The sequence below is a fragment of the Mauremys reevesii genome, linkage group 6 (assembly GCF_016161935.1).
Source record: "Mauremys reevesii isolate NIE-2019 linkage group 6, ASM1616193v1, whole genome shotgun sequence".
In the NCBI taxonomy this organism is placed as follows: domain Eukaryota; kingdom Metazoa; phylum Chordata; order Testudines; family Geoemydidae; genus Mauremys; species Mauremys reevesii.
In genome coordinates, this window is record NC_052628.1 from 57238815 (window position 1) to 57254777 (window position 15963).

The 15963-nt window shown below is 36.8% G+C and overlaps 1 protein-coding gene across 15 annotated transcripts in view; it reads right to left on the reverse strand.

The window, feature by feature from the left end:
- Positions 1 to 15963, reverse strand: part of MCTP1 (multiple C2 and transmembrane domain containing 1) — a 444146-nt gene that overhangs the window by 160436 nt on the left and 267747 nt on the right. For all 15 annotated transcript variants that reach the window (XM_039545048.1, XM_039545043.1, XM_039545040.1 and 12 more), the window contains 2 exons: positions 5879 to 6065; positions 772 to 865 (listed from right to left, as the gene is read on the reverse strand). In XM_039545048.1, coding sequence (XP_039400982.1) covers positions 772 to 865; positions 5879 to 6065 — 281 coding nt within the window. The remainder of the gene's footprint in view (positions 1 to 771; positions 866 to 5878; positions 6066 to 15963) is intronic.

The window sequence follows — 15963 nt, forward strand, 5'->3', positions numbered from 1 at the left end:
AGAGATAACATATTTCTGAAGAAAAATGGTTACTATGACTGCAATGATTATTCTTAAATAATTTCCAAAAAGCAGAAGGCAAAATTATCCAATCAGCTAATTTTTAGGACAAGGACAAAACAAGGAGATTTAAAAACAGAATGATTTCAAAAATGTATTTTCTTCTGACTATTTTGGAAGCTGTTATTCAAGGTCCAGTCTTTTACCTAGAATGCGTCATTTACATTTGTAATGCTGATTGCAGGAAACTATTTCTTTGGAAGATGTTTTATTTTTTTATTTTAAACTACAAACAGTGTGGCAAGCTCTTTAGCCAGTACCAAAATATTATTTTGTTGACAGCTTTAGAGAAATATTTGAGCCTATCATATTTTGAACTGTTAATTCATTGCAGTTTTGATTCTGAGAATTTTGTATATTTGTATCCATTAAAGAATAAAGTCCTGTATTTGTAGCTCATGAAATGTCTTTGCAGGACCTCTGATGGAGAAAAGGTGTATTTCTCCCTTCCCATAGATACTCTAGATAGGATTCTATTCACTGGTATTACAAGGGCTCATAGCCCAGCATATAAAAAGTTTTGTTTGTTTGTCTGGGGATTTTCTGGCAATAGAAGATGGGATTATTTGCAAACTGGGCAATGAAATTCTGACACACTTACCTTCCTTAAACTTCACATCTTGTGGAAACTGATAGATTTTTTTAAAATGACCAAATCCAAGACTCTTTAATTATTCTATCTACTATCACAGAAACTGAATCAGTCCTTGCCTGTGACATCAGCTGCCATCAATGCTTCTGCTCTGATGACCTTCACCTGTAGAAATCCTACATCCTTCATGTTGTGAAACATCCTCATTGTGCTCTAAACAATAATAATAAAAAGTTATGATGGGCTGTGTGGAGAGGAAAGAGGTTAATGATTTTCCCTCCCCAATCCAAAATTCATTAAATACAATGCTATGTTTCAAATGATTGCCTTCTTAATTTTTAATTTCAATAGGAACTTACTGTTATCAGTCTGTTTCAATTCATTCCATTCCCCAATCATTATAAGATAAAAATGGAAGAGTATGTCAGGATAAAATATATTAATAAGAAATTAATGCTACTATATTACTATCCTAATATTAGATATTTGAGCTATTAACTACAAAGTTTTAAATTTTGATATTCTATTTAGAATAACAAAATATAAAAAGTAAAAATGATTCAATATACAACAGCTCCTCTTGCACATGAGAATCATACTTATGCTTTCCTTGTTATAGCTTGCGCAAGACAGTTTCATGTGTGATTAAGGGCCAATTTTTTTTTCCCTTGAGGAATATATGCAACTACCACTGTGCTTAACAGGAGTGACACATGTAAAGAGAGAATAAGAGACTGAAAGATGGCTCTCAGTACATTACAAGGAACTCTCATAATAAATCTCTTTTCCCCACCACCAAGGTTTATGTATAATTTAGACACATTTTATAAAACGAAGAAGAAAAAATTGGAATAGAGTATTAGCCTTTATTCATGATAAGCAATCTTTTTCGAATTCTCTGTTAGACAACTATTTAGAAACTGTTATTTAAAAACACAACAAAATACTAAGTAACAGCATGGTATTACAGTAACTGAGTGCAATAGGCAAGAAACATTTTTTATACAGCCTGAATGCAGTGGCCAGTTCCACAGTTGCAGTTTTAACCCCACAGTTAATTGAGAGGAACACTGCTAGCATTTATGTTATACATCTAAATCAGGATCTTCAAAACTGGGAAACTAAAATTAGGCTTCCAAGTCCAGATTTAGACACCTAGGGATGTGGTCTGATTTTCAGAAGTGTTTGAAAATATTGGCCATAAAGGTTATAATTTGTGCACAAAGTCACTCATCAACACAACACTTGGAGCCATTTTTTTAAGGCCTAATAGGTTTTATGCCCATGGCCTTATTCTATTATTGTGACACAGATAAAGAATGTGAAACCTCTTACTTATGTCTGAATGTTTATAACAATGTTTTGGTTTGTAGGTCATGCAAGCATCAACAGAGACACTAAGTCAAGGATTTTGAATTCTATTACATGGGTAAAACTGACTATTATGGAAAATTAGAGTTTGATGTGAGTAAACTAACATTGCTATTCTACATGTTAAAGGTGCTGTTTGCATATAATCTTAAATATTAGGCTGCTTGAAAAATATATTATATTTATGCATACCAAACATAGCCATTAAAATGTTAAGAGTATAAAATGCATCCTTGTCTTTTATTAATAAGAAAATTTTGACAGTCAAATCATACTCTGACATTAATTTTATAAGTCCCATCTGACTGTTTATTGTTTACAGTGAAGGTTTGACCAGGGTATACTGAGCTGAGGAAATGCCGTTATATGTAATCTCATATGCTTTACTTTTTTCATATATGAAGAGTGTTTATCACAAGGATTATGTTTTAATCTTTTCAAACATTTGTTTATCTTCAGAAATCTGTTTAAAATAGACAGATGACAAACTTTAATCAAAATATACTTCACCCTCTATTTATGTGCTTGCAAATTGAGGGTGGTGGAGGTGGTGTTACAGATAGTGATGTTATAATTCAAATGTTTGTTGGCACAGTCTGTCATTTATTACAATAATGATTGAGTTTTGGAAGCTTCTTATCAGGGCTGGTACCATAACACAAATAATTTCCCTCTTCTAATTCAGTGTGGAAAAGGGAAGAGATTTACAAAATGGTTTCTGCACCATGTTTTTTTGAAGCTACTTAACCCAAGTTTCATGGCGGCTAAAACAAACAAAAAACAATAAACCCTCCCAAACCCCCCAAGACACATACAACATTGGTAAGCTCATTCTGCAAAAAAGGCAACATTGCTATATTTCACTCTCAATACCTGATACCCATCTTCAGACTCTGCAGAATAATTATTGTTTGAAATTTTAGTTTCAGCAAGTCAGCTGATTTAGAGTCATTTATTGCATATTCTGACAGACTGGGCCCCTGACATATGGTACAATATTATTGTAGGGACTCTATGAAATATGAATTATTTTAACACATTACTTTAAATATGTAACTTTAAGTAATGGCTTATCAAAAGATATTCTGTCTTCTTATTTATGATTATTGTTGAAGGCCTCAAAACCTGGATGGTTTCTGAAGCCTGAAATTTCCATAGGAGAGGAATCTATGATTTGCTGTGAATCCTTTCAGCCCTCAATAGATGGGAAAAGATTGAAATGCTCTGGAGATGAGTCCTCTTTATTTTTTTAATGAAAGGCTGTATAATATATTTTCTGTATGGCTGCAGCAGCTGTCAGGGAGAGCATCTCAGTTCAGCTCTATTATGGGAGAAGCAATACCCCACCCTATGGCATCGAGATACACTGAGGGGCCAGTACTGATTGACAGCTTGTCACCGTGACGTCTTATTCCATCTCTGTTATGGAGAAAATTAATGTCACACCACCAGCCTTATGACTCGCTGTCATCTTAGAACCGCTCACCTTTTATCAATGCTCTAAATAACATTTCAAGCCCATCGTCTCGCGGTGGACAATCCGGTCAAGGGACATTAAATCGGATGACTGTGAAATGTCATAATAAAAATGGAATGCTAACAACTTCTTCTCTAAACTAGCTCCTCTGGTTTTTAAACTGTGACAAGGGGGACCAGGGGTTCAGCACACCCGTTCTGAAAAGGTCATACAATCTCTCTTGGTCTGTACCCATTACTGCACTCCTCCCCCGAACCCAAAAGGAATTAATCTTCTCAGACAATTGTGGTAAAATAACGGTTCAAACAGTAATGTCTGTTTAATTTGTAGGGCTCTGATGTTCAGCTACAAATGGTTAAATGACAGTAATAGAGTCATTTTCCAAGGCTACTTGATCTGATGCCAGGGTCAGTTCATGGACTGCTTTTGGCCGCAAGAATGGGTGCAAAATACATTTCAGATGGCAACTAGATTCTTTTAGAAAGCAAAAAATAAAAAAACCTAAAATAAAGACACCAAATGATATAGTGTATCTCACTAATTGCATAGTACTGTTTTATTAAATCTCTGTCCTTTAAGGCAGACACAAAGACTGAAGATAAGCAGACAGCTAAGGAAAGAAAATTTGATTTCTGTAAATACTGTATTGTAAGTCTTTGTCCTCTATTTCTGCTGCTATTTATGGGTCACTTTAGTGAACAAAGTATTGCAATTTCTCAGCAGGCATTCCAATGTTAAAATATAGAATACATGTAATTGTAAACCTTATTTTTCTACCACATATCAAATAAAATACATCCTTCAATCAATGCTTATTTGTTTGCTTAAGTTTCATATGCACAAGATTGTGCATATGGAAAACATTTACATTTTGAAAAATGATATTTTGTATGTAAGAACATGTCAGAATAAGAAATCATTTGAGCATTCTTTTACCACATAAATAATGCTATGTGTTTAATTTATGAAGCAAAAAGGAAATTTAAGAAAGCTATGTAAAAATATGAAGCAATAATATTTTTCTATACTGCTGCTAAACTATGAAAACTATTAGTATCACTTAACTTGTATCATACTACCACAATAATCCACAAAAATATGGTATTTTTACACTTGATATCAAAATGTATGTAACTATAAAATTAATCTATCAGAATGCATTATATTTATAAAGATCTATTCTGACAACAGACTCTGTATTGGTGGATACCAAAATCTGAAATAATTCTCATAATTGTAATTATTTTTCAGAGATGGTGCACAATACCTTAGCTCTTAGCTGGGTTAGAAAATATAATGTTTAGCCTTGCTAAGTCACCTCTATTAAACTGTGTTTATGATAACACTATTGGTGTATGAGTTGTACAAGCATTAGCAGACAGCTGATTCAGTGGAGATAGCCAGAATAAATTTGCTGAAGCGCACATCCTGCTAATCTGTTTGAAGAATATTGTACAGCATTAGTACTAGCACTTCATGTTATCTGCACAGCCTGATAAGGTACATCTTTATTAAATTCAGTTATTGAAAGGATGTCAGTCAGGGAATAGGAATATTTTAAAATCTAAAAAAAAAAAAAAAAAATTAAGCGGCTCTTTGTTACTCAGAGCTTGGTTTAATGGCTGAGTGTCTAGAGAAGCCTTCTAAACACCTGGCAGCATTGTACAATAAAAGCTTTGTAATTTTAAGTGGAAATAGCTTTTTTTTTTAATTCTTCATATGTAGAAAGGCAGTTACTTTTAGGGATTTAGGTATTAATAAGTGCTGGAGTAAGAGCTCCCCTCTCTGTTGCTTTGATAAAACTACACAGATTCTGCACCATGTGAGGATGCTGGGAAATAAAATAATTTGTTTCAGAATATTCTGAAATGGAAAGATGGTTTAATATCATTATTTTAATGACACAAACCACTGCTCAAAATTCTAACACAGTCAAAAAATAAGAAGTCATCTTGCTTTCTAGTATGCTGTATAAGAACTGCAAAACCTTTGAAAAGGATATGGGTGCTGAAATGAATAGTTGCTGTTGTAAAGATTCTCTGAAAAACTGTACAACTGCTAAATAACATCTTAAATTATACTGCACTTGGAAACAAAACTAATCAAAATTACATAAAGTAGTTAAATTAACTACTTAAATGACACGTGGTCAAATACAGTAGCTGAATATTCATGTACACAACATTTATAGAAAGGTAAATTTTAGGGCTCTTATGATGTTATCTAGATATTTAAGTCAATTACTACTAGTACTAATTATTAGATTAAATCAGCACCACTGATTACATAGTAGATATGTTCAGAATTTTTTTCTCATAGTAGTTAGTTAATTATTTGCAACATTATGTTAAAAAGGATAAGAGATAGGTGCTACATACATATCTCTTTAGTATTTCCTCTCGCTCTTTCTGGTCCTCCAAGGAGTTGACAGAGAGGTCAGAGATACTGACGGCAGCTGATGCTGTCAGGGTGACCAGCAGTACCAACCATCCTTCTCCTTCCTCCAGCTGCAACTCCAGCTTGTGAGTTTGTTCTCTACTCAGGACCGACAGGTCAACCTGACACCTAAAAACAAACGTTTTGAATCAGTGAGTAGCTTTCTTCACAAGATCAAACAAGAGCCATATGGGCAGACCTGCACTCCACTATGCAAAAAATAAATAAGTGGAAATTCCTTCCCAGTCTGTGGAAGGATTTATCTTCAGTTTCAGCCATATCTCTTGCCTATTTTTAGCTTCAACTCATTATATTGCAGAAGCACTGTACACTTATTTTAAATATATACACTAGAGAGGGGTCAGAAAGAAAATCTACCACCAAATTAGGGTGCTAGAAATCCAGGTTCAGATCCAAATTGTGAAGCTTTTGTCAGTCTCGTATATACAAATAAAATAAAAGAATTAAGTGTGCCTTTTTAAATCTTTGAACACTAAAACTAATACCAGTCATGCTTTTTTTAAAAAAAAAATCTTCATTAAGGGATTGACTATGACAGCAGATAACATGGCTGGACACGGGAGTAAGGGGAAGGAGGAATCCCTCCAATGGCTGCATTAAACCTCTTATGGTGGTTCTGGGTACAAGAGACAGAGCAGGAGCTGCACACACGATACTTCCCACTGTGAGCAAGTGGACAGGAGTAGCCTCTACATGAGCCAGCCAACAATGTCTGGGCACAACTGAAATATGGTTCATCCTTAAAAGCCAGAGAGAAACAAGGAAAGAGTTGTGCACCACTACTCACACAGGGCCGCACCTAAATGCTTAATCAAGCCTTAAAAGAGAATAATACAGTCAATAAATATTCTACATATATATGCTAGGCCTCTTGTAATTAAAACTGTCTGGTATTTTTAATATATTAGTGTATTTTCATATATTTAATCTTTCCTAGAATGTAGCTATGAATTTCATATTATGTTCATTCTGAAAACTTATAGAACTGACACATTACAATGAATAGGATTCATTAAAAGTATTACTTCAACTATTTATATCCATAACTTTTTTTCTTAAAGTTATGGCAATAAATTAACAATCTATGAAAATAAAAGCCAGATAAAATAAATGGATACATTCTACTTATAGTTTTGCCGTTTTATAATGTAGTTTTAAAAGCAATTATTTAATCTGACAGGTCCATGTTCTATCTGGCACTCTGACTAAGCTAAACATCTCACAAATTCTTTTCATAAAAAGGTGAACTGATTTTGAAGAGAAAGATAATGTGGTGACCACAGGGCCAATAAACTGAGAGACAGGTGGCAGACATGAATAAATAGGCATTTAAAGACAGGAAATAGCCAATTATGAGAATAAATGTGGCCCCATAAAATGGGCACTCTGCTATCATGGACAGATTAAATTTGTTACAAGGATATACCTCCCCTCCCTCCCATTTACTGTATATTGTTTAGCTGTTAAAATTAAACCTCTCCAAAGTTGATATACTTATTAGATTAAATGTATTATTTTACAATGAAAAATTTTATAACCGAGTAAAAGAGCTTTCGGAGCTTGGCATTTATCTTTCATTTTGGATTTTTGTATGAAGACTAGCAAGCAGTGGAAGGAAGTGAGAGAAATAGGAATATGGAAAAGATTAAAACTACCCTGGTCAGTATAAATGCTATACATCTTCCTGTGCTATAAAGTTACAATTCTGGCTGCAATAAAGAACAAATCCTTCTTTACTATAATGAATATTGGTAATTAAGTATGCAGAGATCTAATATAACGTCAAATGATCATTACTTTACAATTAAAGGTAACAGGTTTATTATGATTTGGATTGCTTCTAGTATTAAAATCTGGTATTATATATTCCCATGTAGTTATTTTGCACCCCCAACGCCCCTCCTCCAAAATAAGCAGCATACACCCTAAAGTATCCTTAAAAATGTCTCCAGTAATCAACACAGCAGTGTTGTCATGGACAGTATTACTATAAACATGGTCTTTAATTTGAATAGTTTAAATTCTGCCAACAGGGTCAGTAAGAGAGAGTCACTAGGACTTAATGATATCAGTAATCCAACTGTAATCCAAAATAGACTAGTCATTTTAGAGTCTTAGCCAGAAGAAAAAGGAGAAATTGATGAGTTTTGGTATACACACACATACAGATCTATTCATCCACTAGTCTGTCTGTGTTATAAATGCAAATAAAGAACCTTTGTGGAATGTTAAAGTTGAAATATCAATACCAAAAGTTATATTCTTCTCCTCCAACATTAACATGCCATTCCACATATCAATTGCTATTTTTGGTATATGTTAAAAGGGACACCATCAACCTGAACATCAAAACTCTATACAAATGCTGTATGCACAATTCTACAGTTACACACAACATCTAATATTACTGTAACTAAAAGAAGTCAACTGGAAAACATTTCTCTACTTCAGCTGGTTTATTCTACACATTCAACAGCAGTGCATAAACAGTCAATGTTTTTTTTGGTAGCCAGTTTCACTTGATGTGTCATAGATTATCACCACCACTCTGGGCAAAATGTATATGCACACTCCTTGTCAGGACCTGTAAGGGGGTGCTTTCCACCAACATAGCAGCAGAGCTACTGCTCTTTCTGAGTTCTGGGGCGCAGAGTATGTCTCTATTTTTGAAGCTCCTAGGACCCCTTGCATAGAGCAACAGCAGCAAGGGGTGCGCATCAGATGAATCCTCTTTCCTCTCAGGAATCACATGAAGGGCTAGGGATTGTTTGTTACCTGTGGGCTGGAGCAGAGAGATGATCCATGGGAGCTTTTTCTTTCTTTCTTTCTACAGATAGTCAGAAATAGGGGACTTTTTCTGAGGAAAATTTCAATTTTGGGGGCAAAATATGAAAACTGAAATATAGTGGCCAAAAATGAAATATTTTGTTTTGAAAATGCCATCATGGTGCCTTATGGGAGTTGTAGTTTGGGTGCCTCATTCTCCCATTCTTTTCTATTGGTTACGTTCACTAAGGAAACTACATTTCTCATCATGCACTATGGTCTCTCCTCTTTCTGAGGCAAGGCAGTACATTATGGGTGATGTAGTCTATCTGGAAAGCCCAGCCCACAGAGGAGACTAGGGACATGAGGAAATCAAACTACAATTCCGATGAGGCACTGTAGGGGCATATTCTATTGAAATATTTGGGGGTTTGTCCAAAATATTTCAGTTTACAGGCATTAGTTTTTTCAATAAAAAAATAATTTGTCACGGAAATTAGACACTTTATGGAAAACTGTTTAGTCACAAATCACATTTTACATTAAAAACATTTTGAATGAAAATTTTCAAGCACGCTACTTCTTTCCCTCATCAGATCCTTGCATGGGAGCAGGGATGAACAAAAGCCTAAGAGAGGGTAAGAGGAGGTGGGGTTCTTCGTTCCTTAGAATGCCACTGCTGGTTCCAGTGAGGCGTTTAGAAGCTGGAAGGTCTTACTTAAGTGCTAATGCTATTGCTGAAATATCCTTTATAAACATCAGTAGGGAAGCTATAAAAACTCTTATAAATTTTTAAAGAATTTAATAAAAACAAATTAATGACATGCGGTTTAATCTATCTCAAAGAGTTCAAGTTGACAGCACCCTTTAATAAATATTACCTTAAAATTCTTATTTAAAAGGAAACCAGACATAGAAAATACTATCCATATAGAATCATAGAAATGTAGGGCTAAAAGGGACTTTGAGAAGCCACTGAGTCCAGCTCTCTGTGCTAAGGCAGGATCAAGTAAACATAGACCATCCCTGACAGATGTTTGTCCAACCTTTTCTTAAACCTCCAGTGCTAGGGATTCCACAACTTCCCCTGGAAGCCTCATATCTCCCTTATCTCTAAATCTCCCTTCTTGCAGATTAAACTTTTTACTTATTCAGCCTTCAGTGGACAATGAGAACAATTGATCACAATCCTCTAAACATATTTGAAGACCTATCAGGTCTCACCTCAAGACTTTTTTCCTCAAGACTAAACATGTCTGTAACAACCTTGGGGTTCATTAAATAACAAACCAGTGAATGAGAAAGGAATATAACTTTAATAAAACAAACTGGAGAGTTTCTGTAGTGAGTTGCTGCACACAGCCATGTGGTGTTCCCAACCCATCTCCAGGGCACATCTCCAAATTCCCACACTCACAATATCGTGCCTTATGAGAGAGCATCTGCAAATCACAATCTTTCATAAACATATCTCTACATCTTCCCTCTTAAAAAAATGAATTACACACACACACACACACACACAAAACAGCTAACAACACATACATTACATTCTCAACCCATCTAGTACATTTCCATAAACCCAATGGGTCAATTACCTAGAGAGGAGAGGTTACCAGAACATCACTCTCGAGTGAGTCTTTACCACTCACTTTCCTCAAATATCCCTTTCTCCAGGCAGGTTAGCAAGTCTCTGAGTCTTTCAGGATGTTCAATGTCCCACTCTGATGATCTCAGTATCAGTCTTTCATTAGAGTCTGAGTTGTTCTCTTGTTCCTTGACAGTTTCTCCCGTGTGTGTTGATGATAAAGGATCAGTCAGATGGAAAATGCCAGAGTCCACCTCAGTTGTCAATGTGTTGGAACTTTCTGGAATAACTCATACATCCCTTTGATTACGTTGAAATGTGTCCCCCGGTCTGTCTGGACTACACAAGACCTTGGATGCAGCTGTTCTTTAATAGTACCTAATTGGCCCCAAATATTAGAGGTGTGTTAAGAGATGTGAGATCATGGGCCCTTTGTCAAAATAATATTTCTGATTTTCTTTAATCTTCCGTATGGGTGCATTGTTATGAGATTTCAGCAGGTTATCAGTAATTGGTAAATTAGATCTGATCCTTCTTCCTATTAACAGCTGAGCTGGAGAAAAGCCATACTCCAGCGGTGTACTTTGGTAAAATTAATGAAGATTTGTATAAATCACCCCCCACTGTCAAAAGTCTTTTTCATAAGGTTCTTTACTGTCCGTATAGACCTTTCCACAAGTCCATTTGATTGGGGGTAATTTGGACTTAATGTTTTGTGATGAAAGTCCCAATATATGGCAAATTGGAAAATTGGCACTGGAAAATTGCGGCCTATTATCGCTGAAGACTTCATCTGGAATTCCATGTCTGGAGAAGAGTCCCTTCCTGCCAGCTATCACTGACTTACTATTAGTACTGTGCAGTGCGCTAATTCCTGGATACAGAGAAGAATAATCTGTGTCTATTAAATAAACCTTTGATTGCCAGGTAAATAAGTCAGTGCCTACCTTCCCATAAGGCCTTAATGGAAGTGGATGAGGTCTCAGTGGCTCTGCTTGGTGGCATGGCTTGTATTTCAAGTAGGAAAAGCAGTTTCCTACCACATTAATGATGTGATTGATCCATGGTCAACATAGCACCTCTTGTGCTCATTGTTTGCACTTCTCAATTCCTAAATGACCCTTGTGGATCTTCTGTAGCATTCCTTTTCAGAGGCTCATTGGAATTACCACCCTACTGCCCTTGAAAATCACCCCATCCATCACAGTAAGTTCATGTCTGCAGTCCAATACTCTCTTATACTTGGATAGCAACTGTTTATTTCTTCAGGCCAGCCTTTAATTATCACTTCTTTAAGGATTCCTAATGATTCATCTTTCTTCGTTTCCTCTCTTATTTGTTGCAATTTCCTTTTAGTTATAGGAATTGACTTGACAATCAGACCTACATAGGCTTGCATCTCTATCTCTGAAGTCTTCCCTAGTTTTGTGGGAGCCACTTCTCTGGAAAGTGCATCTGCTGAAATATGAAATTTACCAGGCATGTAGGTCACAACCAAATCATACTTTTTCAGCTTTATCATTTGTTAAATAACATTATTAGGGGCTTGTGGGACATTTCAACTTCCACTGTCTATCCATAAATATACTGATTGAATCTCTCACAGGCAAACAATATTCCCAAAAACTCCTTTTAAATCTGCCGGCATCTGGTCTCTGCCTCAGTCAGTGATTTGGATGTATCATGCATAAGCCACTGGTTACCAACCACGCTCATGCTTCTCTAAAATCACTGCACCTAACCCAGACGGTGAAGCATCTGCTGAGATTTTAATAGGCCTTCCTGGGGCATAAAACTTCAACACTGGTTCTTGTATCAGTTGTTGTTTTAAACCTTCCCATGATTCATCCCAATATCATCCATTTTTATTCTCTAGGAGTTTTCTCAAAGTTGCTGCTTTGGTAGATAGATTAACCATTCCCAGGAACCATTGGACAGCTTTCTTTGACTGGGGATGTGGCATCATTTCAATGGCTGAAATCTTCTTTTTATCAGGTTTTACACCTTTATTGGAAATAATGTCCCCAACAAAAGTCAGTTCTGTAACCCCTAAAACATGTCTCCTTGTTTAGTTTGAGCCATAATCTGTTCTCTGGCTGGTAGTTTGAAACATTCTCTTTTTATAGCCTTGTTGAAGTCTCTGGGATCAAGGGTGGCTCCAGGCACCAGCGCAGCAAGCACATGCCTGGGGCGGCAAGCTGGGGGGGACAGTGGATGGTCGTCATGAGGGCGGAAGTCAGGGAGCCTTCAGCGGAGTTTGTGCGGGAGGTCTGCCGGTCCCATAGTCAGGTTGAGAACCGCCAAATCTGAGTGACCAACGGACCTCCCGCAGAAACACCGCCGAAGGCTCACTGACTGCCGTGCTTGGGGTGGCAAAAAACAGAGCCGCCCCGTCTGGGATCTAAGCATATGCGTAGCTGGCCATTACTTTTCTCCACAATGACTAGGGAGTTCACCCATTCTGTTGGCTCCTCAATTTTGTGTATTAATTGCACTGATTCCATCCTTGCAAGCTCAGCCTTGAGTTTATCACAGAGCACCTTTTTACATGGATGGATAACTAGAGGGACCTACTTGTTTATCTGGACCTTCAAGCAACACAACCCCTGAAACAAGTCATGATATTCCTGAAAGAATGCTTCATAGCCAGGTTCAATATGATCTTGTAGTGGGAGCATCAATTTTACCAGATTGAGTTTCTCACCTCTGCCCCATAGCTGCTAAATACAATTCAAATCTGTCAATTTTTTCCAGTTCTCTGCAACATTGCCTGACAATTGCAGATGGGATAGAGGTTGAAACTCATCCATTCTTGGCTTTTTTCCCTTCTTAAGATAGTCAAGCTACTATTGTGCTTACCAAATACATGCAAAGCCTCTGTGTCTGGTGCCCCACCTGCTTCTCCGGTGCCTCCCTTTGTCTCTATTTTCAGTTGCAAACTCAGAAGTTAACTTCAAAATGACTACAGTTTCCTTCTCATTCAGTACTTCTGACATCATGTAATGATCTTGGGGTTGATTAAATAACAAACCAGTGAATGAGAAAGAAATAAAACCTTTTAATAAAACAAACTGGAGAGCTTCTGTAGTTTGCTGCTGCACACAGCCAAGTGGTGTTCCCAACCCCTGCTTCCAGAGCACATCTCCAAATTCCCACACTCAGAACACTGTTCCGTATGAGGGAGTGTCTCCAAATCACAAATCTTTCATAAACATCTCTCTACAATGTCCAGACTTTTTTTTTTAAATCTCCATCATAGGCCAGGTTTTCTAAACCTTTTATCATTTTGTTGCTCTCCTCTGGATTCTCTCCAATTTGTCCACAGCTTTTCTAAAGTGTGGTGCCCAGAATTGGGCACACTACTCTAGTTGAGGCTTCACCAGTTCCGAATAAAGTGGGAACATGATTTCATGTGATTTACATACGACACTCCTGTTAATACAGCCAAGAATGATATTAGCTTTTTTTACAACTGCATCACATTGTAGACTCATGTTCAGTTTGTGATCTAGATCCTTTTCAGCAGTACTACCACCTCACCAGTTTTTCCCCATTTTGTAGTTGTGCATTTGGTTTTTCCTTCCTAAATGAAATACTTTGCACTTATTTTTATTGCATTCCATCTTGCTGAATTGAGACCAATTCTCGAATTTGTCCAGGTCATTTGAATTGTAACCCGCTCCTCTAAAGTGCATGCAACCCCTTCCAGCTTGGTGTCAACTGCAGATTTTATAACTATACTCTCCACTCCATTATCCAAGTCATTAATGAAAATATTGAATAGCATCGAACCCAGGACAGACTCCTGTAGGACCCCACTAGATATGCCCTCTCCATCTGACAGTGAACCATTGATATGTACTCTGAGTATGGTCTGTCAACTAGTTGTGCATCTAGACTGCATTTCCCTCGTTTGCTTAGGAGAATGTCATGTGGGCTTGGGTCAAAATCAAGATATATCACATCTGCTGCTTCCCGCCTCCTTACTCCCATCCACTAGGCCTGTAATCCCATCAAAGAAGGAAATTAGGTTGGGTTGGTAAATTTTGTTTTTGACATCAAGGATGAGAGCTGTCTATTCCTTATAACCTTACTATCCTCTAGGTGCTTACAAATTGATTGTTAGTAATGTGTTCCAGTATCTTTCCAGGCATCTAAGTTAGGCTGAGTGGTCTATAATTCCCTGGGTCCTCTTTGTTCCCCTTTTTAAAGACAGATACAATGTATGCCATTCTCCAATCCTCTCAGACTTTACCTGTCCTCCATGATTTCTCAGAGATAATTACTAACAGTTCCAAGATTGCTTCACCTAGTTCCTTAAGTAGCCTAGCACGAATTTCATCAGGCCCTGACCAACCTGAATACATTTATCTTATGTAAATATCTTTTCACCTATTCATTTCCTATTCTGGCTTACTTTCCTTCCCCTTTGTTGCTAATACTGTGTTGAACATCTGGTCAAAATTAACCGTTTTAGTGAAGACTGAAGCAAAATAGGCATCAAACACCTCTGCCTTCTTGATATCATCAGTTATTAGCTTTCCTTCCCCACTAAGTAGAGGGCATACACTTTGTTTCATCTTTCCGTTATTCTTAATATATTTAAAGAACCTCTTTTTAATTGCCTTTTATATCTCTTGCTAGGTATAACTCATTTTGTGCTTAGCCTTTCTGATTTTTTCCCCTACATGCTTGTGTTATTCTTTGTCCATATTTCCAGTTTGGATTTTCAGGTAATTAAAGGGCTCCTGATGGAGCCATATTAGCCTCTTACTATTATTTCTAGCTTTCCTTTGCATCTAGATAGTTTGCAGTTGTGCCTTTAATATTGTCTCCTTGAGAAACTGCCAGCTCTCCTGAACTCCTTTTTCCCTTAGATTTTCTTCCCTTAGGACCTTGACTATTAATTCTCTGAGTTTGTTAAAGTCTGCTTCTTTTTAAGTGCATTGTCCTTATTCTGTTGTTCTCACTCCTTCCTTTCCTTAGGACCATATAAATTATTCTTTCATGATCACTTTCACCCAAATTGCCTTCAACCTTCAGATTTGCTACCAACTCCTCCTTGTTGGTAAGAATCAAGTCTAAAATTGCTGTCCCCCGGTTACTTCCTGCACTTTATAAACTAAAACACTCCCCCAATAAATTCCAATAACTTACTGGAAATTTTGTGTTTTGCCATACAACTAGGTACTTAAAGTCCCCCATTACTACCAGGTCTTGTGTTCTGAATATTTTTGTTATTTGTTCATATTGTTATATGAAATGCCTCATCCACCTTTTCTTCCTGTTCTGGTGGTGTATAGTAGACTATATGCAGTTTGGCAGAGTTAGTGGTATGGAATAATATGGAATTTCCTGGCTTTTGAGTGCCTAGTATTTCAATTTTTAAAAATGCATTAATGTTGGCTTTTTTATTTAATATCCCAAGTCTTTTAAAAAAGAAAATATATTTTAAAATTCAGAGCTGGTGGGGTTGGGTAACTCACAAGCACTTCTATTTGTGATAGGGGCACTTGTTTGCTCCCTGAATTTGAACAATGTCTGTGGTTGAGGTTTGGGCTTGAAGGAGGGTTGCTGTCTCAGAAGCTCATTTTCGCTCTGATGAAGAAACATATAGATCCTGTGACGGGTTGGATCACAGGAACCCTCCTT